Here is a 17,399-nt window from a genome sequence, read left to right as displayed (position 1 = left end):
TAAACAAAACATTAAACTTAAACGTCTTGAGTCTTCCGATGCCAGTCCCTTATTCAGTGTCACGTGTCCCCTCAAGCGAGCTGCCTCATCCTACTCACCTGCGTGCATACTAAAAGTCAGCTACGCTGAGTGAGTTCTAGTTAATCACATAATCATACAATACCTTCTTACATTTCATACTTAACCTCTTAACTTTCTTACATACACACGTAAGTGCATATACTTTCATTCTTACCTTCATACTTCCTTTACATATATAATCATACATTTTAAAGAGCCTTTCGCCCTATAACCTCACAGATGTTATAAGGGTCTGGTCCCTAACATCACAGATATTATAAGGGTCTGGTCCCTAACATCACAGATATTATTAGGGTCTGGTCCCTAACATCACAGATATTATTAGGGTCTGGTCCCTAACATCACAGATATTATAAGGGTCTGGTCCCTTTGTTTCGTGTAACTATACCGTACCTGTTCATACATACTTTCCTTGACAATACGTGCAATCTCCGAAGAGCGTTCATGTACCATCATCATAACATACATACATTATGCATACATCATATATTCATACATACATCATATCTTTCATCATACTTATCAATCATATCTTAACTACCACCTGACGGTACATGCAATATCCGAAGATCGTTCACGCACCGTCAAACAATCATCATACATAAATCATACAAGGCATACACTTACCACTTAAGATAAGTGTATTAACTATCACATCGAGTATGCACACAACCCCGAAAACATAACAAGGAAGTGGGGCTAGAAACTCACCTCAATGCGGTTGCGTTCACCGTTTACGGTTATTCCCTTCTTGAGCTGTGCACGACTAACTGTATAATAATTATACGTTTCAGTAAACTATCACTACACATATCGCCTTTCTAGTTTAATCATTACCCTCAACGAACGGGGGTCCGGGGGCAGCGCCCCTGGCAGTGGGGTTCTAGGGGCGGCAGCCCCTAGCGGGGTCCAAGGGGCAGAGCCCCTGTCTGGGGTTAAGCTGGCAGGTCAGCTTGGAAAAATTTTATTTTCATTAACTGTCTTATCACATTTTCCATTAGCATTTTGAATCATTGAATGATATGCTACTTAAAAGTTCAAGGGTTTATTTGTAATTAAATCATTCTTTTCAAAGTCCAGGGACTGTTCTGTCATTCTTTCAAAGTTCTAATTCGTCACTCAGTTCTTAACGAATGGGAATTCATAACGAATTAGCCATTATAGCGAATCTGCCTTTGTAACGAATCAGGCATCTTAACGAACTGGTCCTTATAGCGAATTGGACCTTAATGAACTGATATGGTCAATGAATGAACCCTATAACGAAGGGGGTTCATTCGTCCCTCTCTTAGCGAATGGCCTTAGCGAATGGCCTAGTTCGCCCTTATTTCCATAACGAATGACATGCTAGTTCGCTAATCTTTCCTTAACGAATTAGTACACGAATCAAAGCTAGTTCGTTATATTCCCTTAGACGAATCAGCTAGCGAATCTCTTCTAATTCGTCAATTACTCCCTAGCGAACTAGGGTTAGGTCAAGGGATGTCAGAACATTCCCTGACATTCCTTATCCTCGTACCACTATTCCGGCGCCGCCGGAAAAACGCGATTTCGCCGGAAAAACGGGTTTTAGCTCGTTTTTCACCGTTTTTCGTCCCGTTCAATCCAGATCTGAGCTAGGGTGAATCCTAAGCTCATCATAGGTTCGGTTTATACCCGAATCCACCCGGATCTCGTGACTTAAAAGGTTTAACGGTGTCGGCTCGTCGTTTAGTGACCATAACTAACGGATTTAAGCTCATACAACAAAATACTATCATACCTTGGGTCGGGATCCGATTCTTCTTCTATATTTCGGCTAGAGAGGCTAGAGAGAGAGAGCTTAAGTGTGTGTGTTTGAGAGGTGTAAGGGATATGTGTAAATGAACTAAATGGAGGATTAAGGGTATATATATATTTTGATCATGGGCTTAGGCCCATGGTCTTTCCTTCATTCCTCCATAACCCAAGTCCATAACCCATATCCATTTACCCAACACAAGTCCATCTCGTATTCTATTCAACTAAACCGATAACGACCCGCTATAAAATAAACGAACTTTATTTTATTAATATAACTGAAAGTAGGATGTTACAAATATATATAAACGAAACATTCCTACATTCTCTCAAACTACTAGATTGTTTTATTTGTAAATAGAGTTTTCTCATGCATTGACCTGAATTCACATGTATGAGTCTCACCAAACCCAGATCCCCTTAAACGGGTTATAACATCTTATTAAATTAAAAAATAATCTCACCAAATATTTGATATGGAAATCCTATAAAATAAGGATATACTAAAAATTAGTATCTAATTTAAAAAAATATATATTATTTATAAGACAAAATTGCAAAAGTCGTCATTTATGTTTGGTCTGATTTTCATTAGACGCCCTTTATCGAAGCAAATAGCATAATACATGATTTATGTATCAAATCTCTTTCAATTTACGTCCTTTAGCACTAACCTAGTTAAAATTTTCCGTTAACTTTGGTCATGTGCTTTGCACATGAGGGCAGTGTGGTCATTTTACCCCTTTAAGGACTATTTATGTAATTAGATATAATCAACTTCTTCATCACCATCCAACCCATCACCACCATTCAACACCATTAACTCTGGCCACCACCATCCTCTCTCTGTAACTTTGGCCACCACCATTCAACACCATCAACTCCGGCCACCACCACTAACTCTGGCCACCACCATCCTCTCTCTCTAAATTTTCCGTTAACTTTGGCCATTCACACCACCACCATTCAACACCATCAACTCCGGCCACCACCATCATCTCTCTCTAAACCATCTCAGGCCACCATTGTCGGATCTGTAAACCAACTGTAAGGCCAAAATGTTATGACTTGCGATATCAATATGGCGAAACTCGTTAAATGTACTTGGTCAAGAAAATAATTAAAGTGGGTGTGGTCTCCGGATCCGAGACGAGAGCTTCAACATGCGTTTAACTTCAACGGGAGGGGATCTTCTAGAATATGTTTAGCTATAAATAGGAAACTTGTTTTTTTATAGTGTGTGTTTTGTATGGTGTAAATCATCCACCCAAGGGGAGCTCACATTGGGTGGGTCGGTTCTTCATTAATATATCCAATCCGACAACGAGATCGTTCATATATTTTATCTTTATGTTATTTATGTTCGGTCGTTTGATTTACCGCACCCGTCTCGACACTTTGTCAAGAGTAAAACCGTTCAAGTGGTCATTTTGGGACCTACGCCATCTCACGTCGGAACCCCACTAAAACCCCCATATCCAACAAAAGGCCTAACTTTGATTTCTCCAATTGCTTAAGGATTTGCCTATGTCAATTTAAATTGACAAGAGGGTTTTTGCTCGTTAGATGATTACGACCCTAAAACACACAAGCACTAACCCGATTGATGACGAATTGAAGGTGATTGGCTTGACCGAGTTCCAAATTAGGTAGATTGATGACGAATTGAAGGTGATTGGCTTGGCGGGTGGTGGCGGCGGGTGACCGGGAGTTGGTGGTTGTGGGTGGGATGGTGGTCGGAGTTGGTGATGGTGGTTGCAGTGGTGAGGGATAGGGTATGAAGTTGTAGGTTAGATAGAGAGAGTGGACAAAGTTTAACTTTAAATGTTTTTATTTTTATCTCAAAGGTTAAGTTATCTACACAAATATTCCCTCAAGGAGTAAATGTCATACCCCGACATGGGGCCTAGGACTTTGACCAATAGTTGGTACATGTTATATAAATATATCAGAGTTTGCAGTTATTTAGCGGAAGTCTTTATTTTATAATAAATTATTAATATATTTTGAAACCTTTGTTTATAATAAAATATTGATTTTTTGAAAGGTTTATCGGATAATAAATATCCGAGTGTTTGATTTATAAACCTTGTTTGATTTTACAAATCATGCTTAAATACTATTCATAACGTACCATCGCGTATCGTGATGGCCTTATTCTTGGACGCATCGCGTATCGCGATGGGTCCTGGATAAAATTTTCATTTTTGGTCCCTTGTCTTTTGGTAACTTGTCACGTCTTGGTCTTGCTTTCACTTTCCAAAAACAATAAGGCGGCGATGCGAGACGATGATGTTGATGATGATGATGGGTTGTGGTTGGTGTTGATGGTGGTTATGAGTATTTGGGGAAGAATATGATGGTTAAAAAGAGAAAAACTTTTATTTATTTAAAGACCAGAATTTTAAGTCAATTACACAAATAACCCCTGAGGGGTAAAAAGACTAAATTGCCCTCACATGAGGTGCACATGACTGGATTTAACGAGAAAAACTAACCCTTGTTAGTGAAAAGGACGAACCATGCAAGGTTTTTTTGAACCTAAAGGATGTTTTCGGTCATTAAGTTTGCTAAAGGAAACCACTGAAAAAACCTAGAAACATAAATGACGAGTTTTGTCATTTTGTCTTTAATGAACGTTGAAAGTATTTCGTTGTTCTTTGTTAAAAAATAAGCATGCCATTATAAAACAATTAAATTGAATGTTGATTTATTGTTTTTTTAATTGGTGCAACTTATAAATAGTATTTTTAAAAGTTAGCATACTAAGCATGTGAACCAAAACGTATAATCACATGAATGTTGAGGGTATTTCTTTGTTCTTTTATAATGTCAATATAAAACAATTTATTGCCTTTAATAAAAATTTGATTATTTTAATGAATATAGAAACTATTTCGTTGTTCTTTGTTAAAAAATAGACATGCCATTATAAAACAATTACATTGAATGTTGATTTATTGTTTTTTTTTAAATTTGTGCCGCTTACTTTAATTATGCGTAATTGTGCAAAGGTAGGCTACGAAAATGATGTTGTCATTGGTAACGAACTCAGGGCTGATGCTATTGCATATGGTATTTACAGTCCAGCATTGATATTTTCAAAAGAAATGTTAAATTGATATTAATAATTTTTTTTTCTATTTATTGATATGTGGATACTTTTGTCATACCACAATTGAATAGATGTTTATGTGAGGTATAATATATATTGAGTTGGTTTTATTCTTGTGGTTTTGTAATTTGAAATGTATAATTGGGAGGGCTGGTTTTGTAATTTCATAGTTAATAATGTAAAATAGAACGAGGGGTGTTTATAAACATTTTATAGGTTTTGGTTGCATATATAAGTTGTACTTTAATGCTAAATTGACTTGTGCATTATAATCTACAAATCGGTTTTGAAATTTTTTTATATCGAACGTCGACAAAAATAAGCACGTCATAATGTTTGGTTCAGTTATTTTAAGAACATTATATATTTAAAAATATGGATGAAAGCAGAAAAAAAGTAAGTTTGACTAATTTTTTGATAAAGATGAGGGCTAAAATGTGTAAACATTTCTAGATATTACAAAATTTAATTAAAGTTTAAGGGTATATATTGTAAGTTTTAAGAGGTATATATTATAAATATAAAAAGACAATTTGAAGTTAAAGTTATTGATTTGTGTAAAGTCAAAAATGCCCCCTATAAAATTTAAAAATTATGTATTGAAAATTGTACAAGTTGCATTATAGGTTGGATCTTTTAAAAATCAAGAGGTCCTTGAAAATATAGTATATAGATATATAGATTATGGTGTTTTCCTCACAAATACAAAATTGTAAGTTTAAATCCTTTCAACTTTTAAGTGTAAGGTAAAATGTGAAATTTAGGTGTTTAAAAAATAGTTAGTTAAAATAAAATAAAAATTTGACTTCAAATTAAGTCCGATTAAAAATCTAGGGGCAAAAATATTATTACATCACGAGGGTGGGTTTCATAACAAAAGATAAAAAATATAATTTTAAAAGCACAAGATTGAGGGTGATTTCTCGTGCATCACGGGCTGAACCTGTAATCCTTTTGGGACCGGATATAAAGTATTGTTAATTTGTTATGAGAGTGACGAATCATATAAAATGTATTATATTAGAGCATTCACATCACATACCCATTTTCAATCCTAAATAAAAATCATATTTTTTTAAATTTGTCTTTTAATTTATATCTATTCAACTAAATTATGGACAAATGCCTAAAAAAACCAATACACCTTTTGTTTTTTCTTATAAAAATCCGTCAACAATCCTTTTATACAAAAGTCCTCATGTACATGCTAATTTTGAACACAATCGTAAAATAAATAAATAAATTTAACAACCTAAATGAATTTAGTTATCATTTACTTGAATAAACAAACATGAACACATGTTTTATTCATTCATTTATGTTCGTGAATATTTATTTATGTTTATTTGAATTTTAATAAATGCATAAGAGTCATATTTATATAAATATAAACATAAATGCATATGTATGGATCAACTATGATGTACTAAACTTCTTTGTTTATGTTCATTGATACTAACTTATGTTCATTTATCTTTGGTTAATTATGTCATTTGTGCTTGTTTTTGTTTGTTTAAAAACGTTCATGAAGTGTTTGTTTAGTTTTAAATGTACAGACACAGACATGCTCATTCTCTAAATGAACGAAATGATCGAGAACATTTGTTCAATTATGTGTTTATGTTAGGTTAAAGCTAAATGAACGAACACAAACATACTATCGTTTGTGTTCGTTTGGTTTATTTACACGCCTCATATTGTTAACAACTATGATTCAAAGTATCCAAACCAAACTTATAAATTCAACAAGGAAACTCAATATTGTAAAAATTATATGCAACCCATTATTTGTAATTTTAAGATGATCTCTTTGAGTTTTATGCAATTAGTGGTTAGTTGTTTTAAGTTAGTTTTTGTATTCACAATTGTGTTCAAAGTTAGTATGTGAACGAAACTTTTATGTGAAACAAATTGTTAAGGTTTTTTTTAAAGTATGTTGGTTTTTTATTTTATTTTCTTTTAATATAACTTATTATTATTATTATTATTATTATTATTATTATTATTATTATTATTATTATTATTATTATTATTCATTCACATCTATCTAAAAAGAAGTATTAAAAAGGATACTGGAATAAATAGTAAGAACCAAATTTAAAGAACTGGTTTGATTTCCCATAAAAATATGAGGGATGGAGATGAGATGTACAAATATTTTATTATTGTTTTCGATCATTTACCCTAAAATTTAACGACGACAATGGAGATGTGGGATGATGTAAATGCCCTTATACGACTTAAATTTCTTTTTTCCAAAAGTATGATTAATAATGTTAAAAGTATGGTAATACGACAATGTGTTGAGATGGGGCCTATACCTAGAAGTGTAGACGAGTCAAGTAACTTGCGAGCTACTCAAAATTGAATTGCTAAAAAGTTGAATTAAGTCGTGCTTAGTGACGGATCCAAAATTATTCCTATGTAGTCATGTTTTTTAGATGCTCTATTTTCTTACCAACGGATATACAAATTTCCTGGTAAGTTCGGTTTGGTTAGGGGTGCGAAATGCTAGTGTTAAATAATATAGTAAATATGTTTTTAATCGAATTCATATTTAATGCAGGCTTCATATACAATGAAAACTCAAACATGTATAAAAATAAAATCAATGGTGTAACGAAATAATGGCGCAACCAAAACTTTTCAATTGAAGAATACTTGTTTTCCTTTAATACTACTCAAAGAAAATGATTAGGTGAGTTATTAGTATGGTAGTGATACAAAATTGATGTTAAATAAAAAAGAAGGATACGAAGAACCCAATGTGTTTTTTAATCGGATTTCTTACCAACTAAAATATATAAAGAATATGTGTGAACAATGTTTTAGAATAAAATAAGAGTTTTAATAAAATATAAGATACGTTGTATGCGTGTCAATATAAATATATAATAGAAAAACATGATTCGCATTGGCCAATAACTTTTGGACTGAATCTCAGGTCTAACATGTCTTATGTTAATACAACTCAAATTAAAATAGATAAAAATATATTATAACTGTGAGATTTTATAATATGTGCCCTAAGTACATATGTAAGAAGCATTTATTATATTGAATATTCTTATTACAACTATTATTTTTCAATAATCTTTCAATATTATCCATATTTATCATTCTATTATTCCCTTCTAAAGTTCCTTTCATTCATGGCTACTACTTTAAAAAAACATTAAATTTCCTCTAAATTGCTCTTCCTTTATTTCTAATTTCATTATGATTTTTTTAATTATTTTTTATAGTTTTTTTACCACAAATCATTTTCATCTTTTTTATTTTTGTCCATTTTTATAGAATAACTATACTATATATATTCTTACTATTTAATCTCCTTATGTTTGATTAAACATAATATTTCTACTTTGTTCGTCACATGAATTCATCATATTTTTTATATAAAATTTAGGAGCTATTTAAAGAGAAATATGAAGTTTGGTTAAAAAGAACTTATGACAACCTCCATAAAAATGTTATGGCCGTTGTCAACTTTTAATATTCAAATACTGCTATTTAATATTCAAATACTATTATTTAAACGAAATAAATTGCTTACTTTTAATTTTATATCCCTAATTAAAATTCTATTGAAGGTTTACACATTTTATATCTATAATTTTCAAGTATAATAACACTAGTTTTTACAACCCTTGTTTTACATCATTCGTTTATAATATTTACATATTTTTTAAAATTTTTAATTTTATTTATTGTAAGAAAACGAATAATAATATACTTAGTGTTTGAGATAAAAAAAGTTTCAAAAATAAAAAAAAATGTTATAACTCGGTTTAAAAGCTATAGCCTATATGGGTTTGGTGGCCCACGACCCGCTTAGTCTTTTTACTACAAAATTGTTTCTTAGTTATATAAATAATATATATTTTTTTTAAAAAAAATGTATATTAGTTTAGTATATTCATACTTAATAGAATTTTCATATCAAATATTTGTGTGAGATTAATTTTTCATTTAATGAGATGTTATAACTCGTTTAAGGGTTATCTAGGTTCGGTGAGACACATACCCGTGAATTCAGGTTAAATACATGAGAAACCTTCGTTTACAAATAAAGCAATTCAGTGGCTTGAGAGGATGTAGGGAGCAACCAAGGAGTTTTTAAAGGTGTCATTTATATATATTTAAGATGCATAATAAACATGTAATTGATACTGATCGACTTTGTATCGACTAGCCGCCTAATGCCCGGATTCTACCACGGCTAGTTTATTTTCCTTTACCTTTTCTTTTATACATGTTAATTCAACAACTTTATATTTTGGGTTTAGTTCCGGTACTATAACGAATGTTACCGATACCTACCAAATTTGCGACAACTCGCCGCCGTGGTATGTGTGTTTCACCAATGGTCGGGCTTTATTGACCAAATAAATATCATTTTAAATATGTTATTTTTTTTATCATAAGTAATACTGGTGTTGCACTACTACTTTATTTTTTTTTAATGTTTATGTGTCTGAATATATTTTTTGGGTTTAGTTTTTATATCACTACCACTGAATTCATGTTCAGTTGCAGTCGTATTGTGTCAGTTTCACCTATTAATTCACGTCGTTTTAAATACGATCTTTCTTTATCATAAGTTACACAAGGGGCCAGCCATTAATATACTATACATTTATTGTGAAATGTTCACAATTAGTTTTGTGAAACAAGAATTCTATAAATAATATCCTCTATTTTCGTCTCTCAACAGTTAAGAGATTCAATGGAAGAAGTATTGCTTCTGAAACAAAGCGACCAACATGGCGCGTGTTACTGGAAGAGATGAAGAAACTAGGAGTTATAGCGGGACCTATGGTCGCGGTGACATTATCACAATACTTGTTGCAAGTTACCTCGGTTATGATGGTTGGTCATCTTGGCGAACTCGCTCTCTCTAGCACCTCCATTGCTATCTCGCTTGCTGGCGTCACCGGCTTCAGCCTCATAGTCAGTTCTCTAATCTCTATAATTTTATATATTATTATATAACTGATTACTTGCAAAGTTATGGACTTATGTCATACAATCTTACTTTTGAATTTTGATTGGTTTGACAAACTTGATTAAAAGTGTGAAAGTAATTAACACATGAACTAGTCAAGTTAGAATTGATAAGAGTATGTCACTATGTCTGTATTTGATGTAGTATGTTACTATGGTTAATTTGTATTTTGCTTTTGATTTCAAGAGCTATTTGTCAACTACGGTGTTCAATGTTTAGTGTTTGAATTGGACTTGAAAAACTCGAAATTTGATTTGAGCTCAGTAATCAAATTCGAATCCGGCTTCAAATTTACAAAATTGAATGGTTCGAATAATTCAAGTATTCGTTGAACACTGCTAATTAAAGCTCATCAACATAATAATAAGTCAACATCAAATTGGAAGATTAACATATGATTCTTTTTATTTTTTAAATATAACATTTGGGAATGGCTAGTGCTTTGGAAACTTTATGTGGACAAGCTTATGGAGCTCAACAATACAATAAATTTGGAACTCTAATTTACACTGCTATTTTCTCACTTTTAATCGTTTGCATTCCTCTGGCAATCTTTTGGAGATATACCGGATCGTTACTCATTCTTGTTGGTCAAAACGCTTCCATTTCACATGAAGCCGGGAAATTCATAACCTGGCTAATTCCTTCACTTTTTGCTTATGCGGTTCTTCAACCGCTTGTTAGATATTTCCAAATGCAAAGCATGTTATTACCCATGCTTGCCAGCTCAACATTTGCTTTGTGCCTACACATTCCTCTTTGTTGGACACTTGTGTATAAAACCGCATTGGGGAATATTGGGGCTGCAGTGTCGATGAGGGCTGCCATGTGGTCAAACGTTGTTTTCCTCTTATTTTACAAGAGAAACTCGCCTTCGTGTGAAAGAACGCGTTCTCCAATCTCACTTGAAGTGTTTCATGGGAAGAAAGAGTTTTTCAGCTTTGCTATCCCGTCAGCTGTCATGATTTGGTAAATCTGGTCTATTATTATATTGAAAGTTATTCGGTTAACTGGATCGCTTTTCTGTTTGTAATTTGCAGCCTTGAATGGTGGTCTTACGAGCTTATGGTATTGTTGTCTGGGCTTCTACCAAATCCCGAGCTTGAAACTTCGGTTCTTGCTATATGGTATGGTATCTATCTATCAAAACCACATTTGTCTCATGAAACATAACAAATGACTATTTTGTTTGTCATATGTTGAATTCATGATTTGAAACAGAAAATAATAATGATTATTTATTTATTTATTTATTTATTTCTTGAACAGTCTTAACACAATTGCTACACTCTATGCCATACCTTATGGATTTGCTGCTGGTGTTAGGTTCGTTTATAATTATCTTTATAATGGGGGTTTCTTAGGGGAGTAAGTGAGCCAAGCCAAGTCCGAGCTCGACTAGAATCGAGTTTGGCTCAATTAACTTAGGAGAGTTCGAACTCATCTCGTTTTGAGCTTTATTTATAAAGCTCGAGCTCGGTTCGTGAGTAATTTTTCAAGCTTGAGCTCGGCCTATTTATTATTTAATTTACATACATTCTAAATTAGTTTTTATATAATTAAATTATAATCTGTATATAGCAAATATATATTATTTTTATAAATTTTTATAAATATATTTCAAATAAAAAATAATACTCATAAATAACATACTCTAGTGGCTCACGAGCAAGGCTCGAGCTTGATTAACCTTGGCTACATTCGAGCTAATAGATCTCAAGTAAGTCATGAGTAGCTTAATTAGTTCGTTTACACCATATTCCTTTTGTATCTATATGTACGCAATTGTATGTGTAAGACTAATACGTTGATATTTTTTTGTTGTGGCTGCATTTCTTGTCCAGCACTAGAGTCTCGAATGAACTAGGAGCCGGGAATCCAAAAGGGGCCCGTGTAGCTGTCAAAGCCATTATGATACTAATGATTGTCGAGACAACTATAGTTAGCACAACTGTTTTTGCTAGTAGGCGAGTTTTTGGATACATTTTCACAAGTGATAAGGAAGTTGTTGTTTATGTCACAAAAATTGCCCCTTTGTTGTGTTTAAATATTATAATTGATAGTATACAGGGAACCCTTTCAGGTAATGTTACTTACATGCATGTTTTTTTTGTGTGTTCTAATGTATATTTTATATGAACGACAATCGTTTAGTTATTTAACTATTGATGACATAGGTGTTGCAAGGGGTGTGGGGTGGCAACATTTAGGGGCGTACGCAAATCTTGCTGCCTTTTATCTTGTTGGAATCCCGGTTGCTGCATTATTAGGATTCCGCACCTCACTCAGGGGAGAGGGCTTGTGGATTGGAATATTAGTTGGCGCGTTTATTCAAGTTATTCTACTTTCGGTTGTAACAATTTGTACGAGTTATGAGAAACAGGTAAAATGCGTTATCTTCATCGGCATTCATTTCCTTTTTTCTATATTTATGAATAACAAATTATTATGATTTAAGGATAGAGTTTTAAGGTTTAAAAAGTGTATTTAACATTCAGTTGGTCACACATGTATATATGCTCAACTAACTAGTAGCTATGGTTAATGGAAACATGCATTGAAGGCGAGGGAGAGGCTGTTAGAGGGAGAATGTTCAACAGCAGATATATAGATTAGTTTGAGTTGACTTAAAACTCAGAATTTTTTTTACTAGTGTGTTTTCGGATGAAATGATCTTATTACTTATTAGTTAAACATGTACTTTCTAATAAAACAAATGCCGGAAAGCAACCCCCCCCCCCCCCCCCTTGACGTATCTCAAAGGGAGGTAAGTGAGTTAAATAAGAGAAAATCAAGCCCAACTACATAAGTAATAGATTTTTCAATCATGCCCAGTAGAATCCCACTCATAAAAATCAGTAGGATACGCCTTTAAATGTATGTAACACGCACTTTTAATGCTAAAGCCGTTAGTGAAGAACGAAATAAAACACCAAAAAAAAGTATTACAATTAAAGATTATAAATCCGAGAAGAAAGCAGCACTTGCTAGTTGCTACTTAGCACATTGCTTCAAAATTAACCCTCTGGTGGACCTTCAAACAGCTTTAGAAGGGAGCATTATGGGTGGGCTAACAACATAAAGAATGGTTTGCTCCTTGAACAACCATAGCAAAATTATAACCCGAACCGAATCCACCTTTTTCAATCCACTAGTTGCTTAAGTCGAAGACGACTTTCCTACAATTTTAGGCAATTCTTTAAGTGAAAACATCTGAGTGTTAACCGGGATGGGGAAATAGTGCTATCAACATTTAACAAATATTATTACACCGGAAGGTTGGGTTTCATAATAAAATAATAAAAATAATAATCATCAGGAGGTTATAGGTACCATTTGAACCCGTAAGCTTATTGTTGTGGAGGAACTTTAAGACCAACTTAAAGCGTCATGTCACGTTAATGTTGGTTAATCATCGATCTCTTTCAAGTTTCATTAAATATTTCTTTAGTTTATTATAGAATAGATAAACTCCGTTAGAAAGTTCTGTTAGTGTAGTTAGGGTGCAAAGTGTAATTAGTAGATAGTTTGTGTAAATATTGCCATTAGTTAGAAATAAACCGCTATGTTGCATCATTGTGACGGTAGAAACAGATTTCCAGCGGCCTATAAATAACGGTAGAAACAGATTTCCGGCAGCCTATAAATAGGGACAACCACCATCATTTTGTAATCCGTTTCAATACAAAATTCAATAATACAAACTCTTTATTGATCAATTGTTATATACATTTTAATCGTGTTGTATAATCGATACCGAGGCATTAAATTAAAGCTCTATCTCTTTAGCATTTGGGCCCACCGTGTGTTTAAGATTTATTGTTGTTGCCCAGTAATGTCTTGAAACCCCTTCTCTTACCACCTCGACGTTGTGTGCCAGGATTTAAAGCCATGCCACATCACTTTAAGATTTGCAACCAACAGCGACATGCCTAATCAAAAGTTCATTATTCACACTTCCCAGCTGGTATCAAATATACATTCTTGTTTGTTCTTATATATAAGTACTAAAATGAACTTGAAATTGATAAATCATCATACAAATTTATATATTTACAATTCTCATATTTGATTTCTATCTGCTTTTTACCATTTACTTCATTTCTTGTTTATTACTGTGCACGTTGTGCAAGGTTTTTGGTACCTCTCATTTCTGCTTAATGACTTGTACGCTCTGCTAATGAATTGTACATTTGTTAACATTGCTTCTTCCATGATTGTACCATCAGACATGTTTCCCTTACTTGTCAAAGATGTTTTCCCTTAATAATTATGTAGGTCCCGTGACCGGATCGAACAACACAACAAACTAAGAACTAGTTGTCTTGGATCAACCTCTCTACTAGTTGGCGGAAACAACTAGCAAGGACCGAGATCTCGGATCTTGTGGTGTGTATGGTGAAGGCCGAAAGTTTGAGGGTGGGAGGAAAGGAGAGTTTGTATAGTATGGATAATATTGTTTTGCAAAGGGTTACATTGGTGTATGCCATACACACACATTATATAGTGTATGTATTGTCATACACCTTTTCATTGATATGGCCCAATGGGCTTCAATTACATAAGGCCTCGGGCCTAATACATATAATCGTAACAAACTAGAAACGTAAACAAACTAATTACAAATACGAAATACTTAATAAGCAAAACCGGGCCTTACAATCTCCCTCTAATCTTTGGTATTTTCTTTATTTCCTTCTCACCACTCGCACTTGGACTCATAGTCGAATACCTCGTCTGGATCTTCATCAAATGGTTGTTTTTCAACAAGTAGTCTCGCAAAATTGTTGAGTTTTCCAACGATGGCATCCGTGTTGTCACGACAGACATCTTCGACTGTACAGAGGGGCGACTCTACGAGTTTCTTCAGGTCGCCAAGTCCAAGTGCTGCCAGTTCATGCTCATCAAAAAACGTGAGCTCATGACTGCGAGTGCAATGTATGATGACGTCACCGTATTGGTTGTCGAACTCCCATGCAATGAAGTCGTGAAGAAAGTCATCCTCGAAAGGCATCCTATGAAAGATCTACTCGCCATGATTATCGGGCATTCTGTAGAGTCTTTCTTTGGACGGCTTGTTGTTGAACGGATTGATTTTCTTCACCTTGAATGGCCTACCTGGATTGACGGCGAACGTCGGGTAGTCATCTCTCCATTCTTTCTTCAAAAAGCAATTCTTGAACGATGATTCCATAGTATCTTTGCTGTCGTCTCGAGTCACCATATTTTGAAAGAAATTCATGTCGAGTTTTGATAGCGTGTGCATATCTCGCATAGTGAGATATGTAAGATCACCATTTGTCCGCATGACAGCCCATCTTTTGCTATCCTTGTGGTATCTGGCGTATATAATGAGATTCGAATCATGATACGGCTTCGACCTTGTTCGCATGTTTCCCAATCTGCTCACTCTATAGTATTTAATTCCTCGTCTTGACCATCTTCTAGAAGGAGTGACAACATGCTTGTCAACGGTTGGCTCAACATTCTTCCCAGTTGGTGGTGTGTCGGGATTGGGAGAATAGTTGATGTTGTCATCATCATCATCTTTATTTTCCTCCACGGCTTTCTGAACTGAAGGAACGGTACCTGCAAAAGAACAAACGTTTAGTAAAGAGGCGAGCTCAGCCTCTACCGCAGCCTCTGATTCTCTCGTCTTTTCAGCCTCCTTTGACTGCTCAACATCAGCAGTCTTATTTCCAGTGGCATCACCACTGCCACTACCACTTCCACCACCACTACCATCATCATTACCACTACCGTTTCCACCACCACGAGTATCATCAAAGCTATCGTACTCGTGGTCATCATCCTTTTTCTCATCATCATCCTCGTCATCACCATTGGACTCATCATCATCGTCCTCATCATCACCATCATCACCACCACCTTGTGCTACTGGTTGTACATCGGGACAAATAATCATAGCTGCGGTGAATGCGGCACTTACTTGTGCACTAGTGGTGGGTGCAACAAGTGTTGAGCTTGTAGTACTGACCTGCTCAGACGTAACAACGGTAGTAACAACAGGCCCGGTGTCGGTGACGATCCCAACAACTACTTCAGGCTCATCAACAGTCTTTGAGCCTGAACCACCTTCTCCTCCAACTGTACCGGTTTCTCCTGTGCAGAGGAAGCCATGAACACTTCCTTGAGCTCTGATCCTTTCGGCATCAAAGGCTAAATGAGCAATCACAGTGTGTCGCCGGTTGACTTGCTCAGCCCTTGGCTCTGCTACACGTACAACCCGTCTATTCGAATACACTTGATCCATTCGAATACATTGTTAGATTCGAATACATTGTACTTGAGAATTTTCGCAAAGAAAACATCATTCGAATACATGTCCAAACTCGAATACAATTTTGATCCGAATACAATATAGAAATCCGAATACATTTCACAAAAAACCTTTCTATTCGAATAGATGAGTTAAGTTCGAATACAGTTAACTTTGAAAACATTCAAATAGCTAGTTCTTCGCATACAACATTGTAGTTGAATACAATATTGTATTTGCGTGCATATAGATAACAACGATTCAACAAATTCTGGGTTTCAACTTCAAATAACTTGAAGATCCGGGCACATCACAAGAACACCACTAAACAAAAACTGGGTTTTAAGAACCCAAATTTAAACCGACACCCTAGAAGTTATAAACAAAAACTCAATAACTCAATGAAATTAACATGGGTGCTCTAGAGATCATCGAAAATCAATATCCTTCATCAATTAAAGCAAATAAAAACTATAAGAACATCAATTGAAATCCAACTGTTCCTATAAGAACCCTTACTAACCCGGAACCCTAAAAAATCTAAAATCTATACAAACAACTTCAAAAACTCAATTAAATTGACACATAGGACCCTTATGACATCGAAAATCAAAATCCATCAACAATAGTATCAAAGAACAATAATCAGAACATCAATCGAAACCCACAGAAAACAAGAAAATACGATAAAATCCTACCACGGGGAAGTTTTCCACTGTGATAGGATGATTAAGGGTTTTTAAGAGAGGGCCAGCGGTGGTGGTATTAGAGAGCAGAAGAGGAGAGTAAAGTAAGAGAAAGAGAGAAGGTTTTTGGCAAAATGAAAATAATTTTTGAAAATCTATATATAGGGTCAAAATACCCCGAGTTTTAAACAAATTTTCACTCCCGGCCCTCGAACTCCGAAAATATTTTCATTTTAAAACCCGCAAAATATTTACCCGCCGAATCCAAGCACATCAAATATATACAAGATATATTTTTGTCGGGTCAAACTTAACAAACTTTGCATGAATGACCCCGTTGTAAGTGTTAACCCATTTTCACAAAACTTTTAAAATTTAAAAATAAAGTTTTAAAACAAAGTTAAAATTAAAATAAACATTAAGATTTTAAAATAAGTTTAAAGAAAAATA

The 17,399-nt window shown here is 34.2% G+C and overlaps 1 protein-coding gene across 2 annotated transcripts in view; it reads left to right on the top strand.

Annotated features, from left to right (window-relative positions):
- Positions 1-10,403: 10,403 nt before the first annotated feature.
- Positions 10,404-17,399, top strand: part of LOC143550201 (protein DETOXIFICATION 12-like) — a 33,365-nt gene continuing 26,369 nt past the window's right edge. Inside the window, exons 1-5 of one of the 2 annotated variants that reach the window (XM_077040895.1) lie at positions 10,404-10,952; positions 11,024-11,110; positions 11,253-11,309; positions 11,828-12,066; positions 12,161-12,659. In XM_077040895.1, coding sequence (XP_076897010.1) covers positions 10,414-10,952; positions 11,024-11,110; positions 11,253-11,309; positions 11,828-12,066; positions 12,161-12,435 — 1,197 coding nt within the window. In that variant the 5' untranslated portion in view covers positions 10,404-10,413 and the 3' untranslated portion in view covers positions 12,436-12,659. Of the gene's footprint in view, positions 10,953-11,023; positions 11,111-11,252; positions 11,310-11,827; positions 12,067-12,160; positions 12,660-17,399 lie in introns of those variants that run through there. The other variant, XM_077040896.1, reaches the window with a different exon arrangement.

The sequence above is a fragment of the Bidens hawaiensis genome, unplaced genomic scaffold (assembly GCF_021521415.1).
Source record: "Bidens hawaiensis isolate Kalapana, Puna unplaced genomic scaffold, B.hawaiensis_p1.1 tig00015937_1, whole genome shotgun sequence".
NCBI classification, from domain to species: Eukaryota; Viridiplantae; Streptophyta; class Magnoliopsida; order Asterales; family Asteraceae; genus Bidens; species Bidens hawaiensis.
Note: the sequence above shows the minus strand (reverse complement) of the source record. Positions and strands in the feature narration are given on the sequence as shown.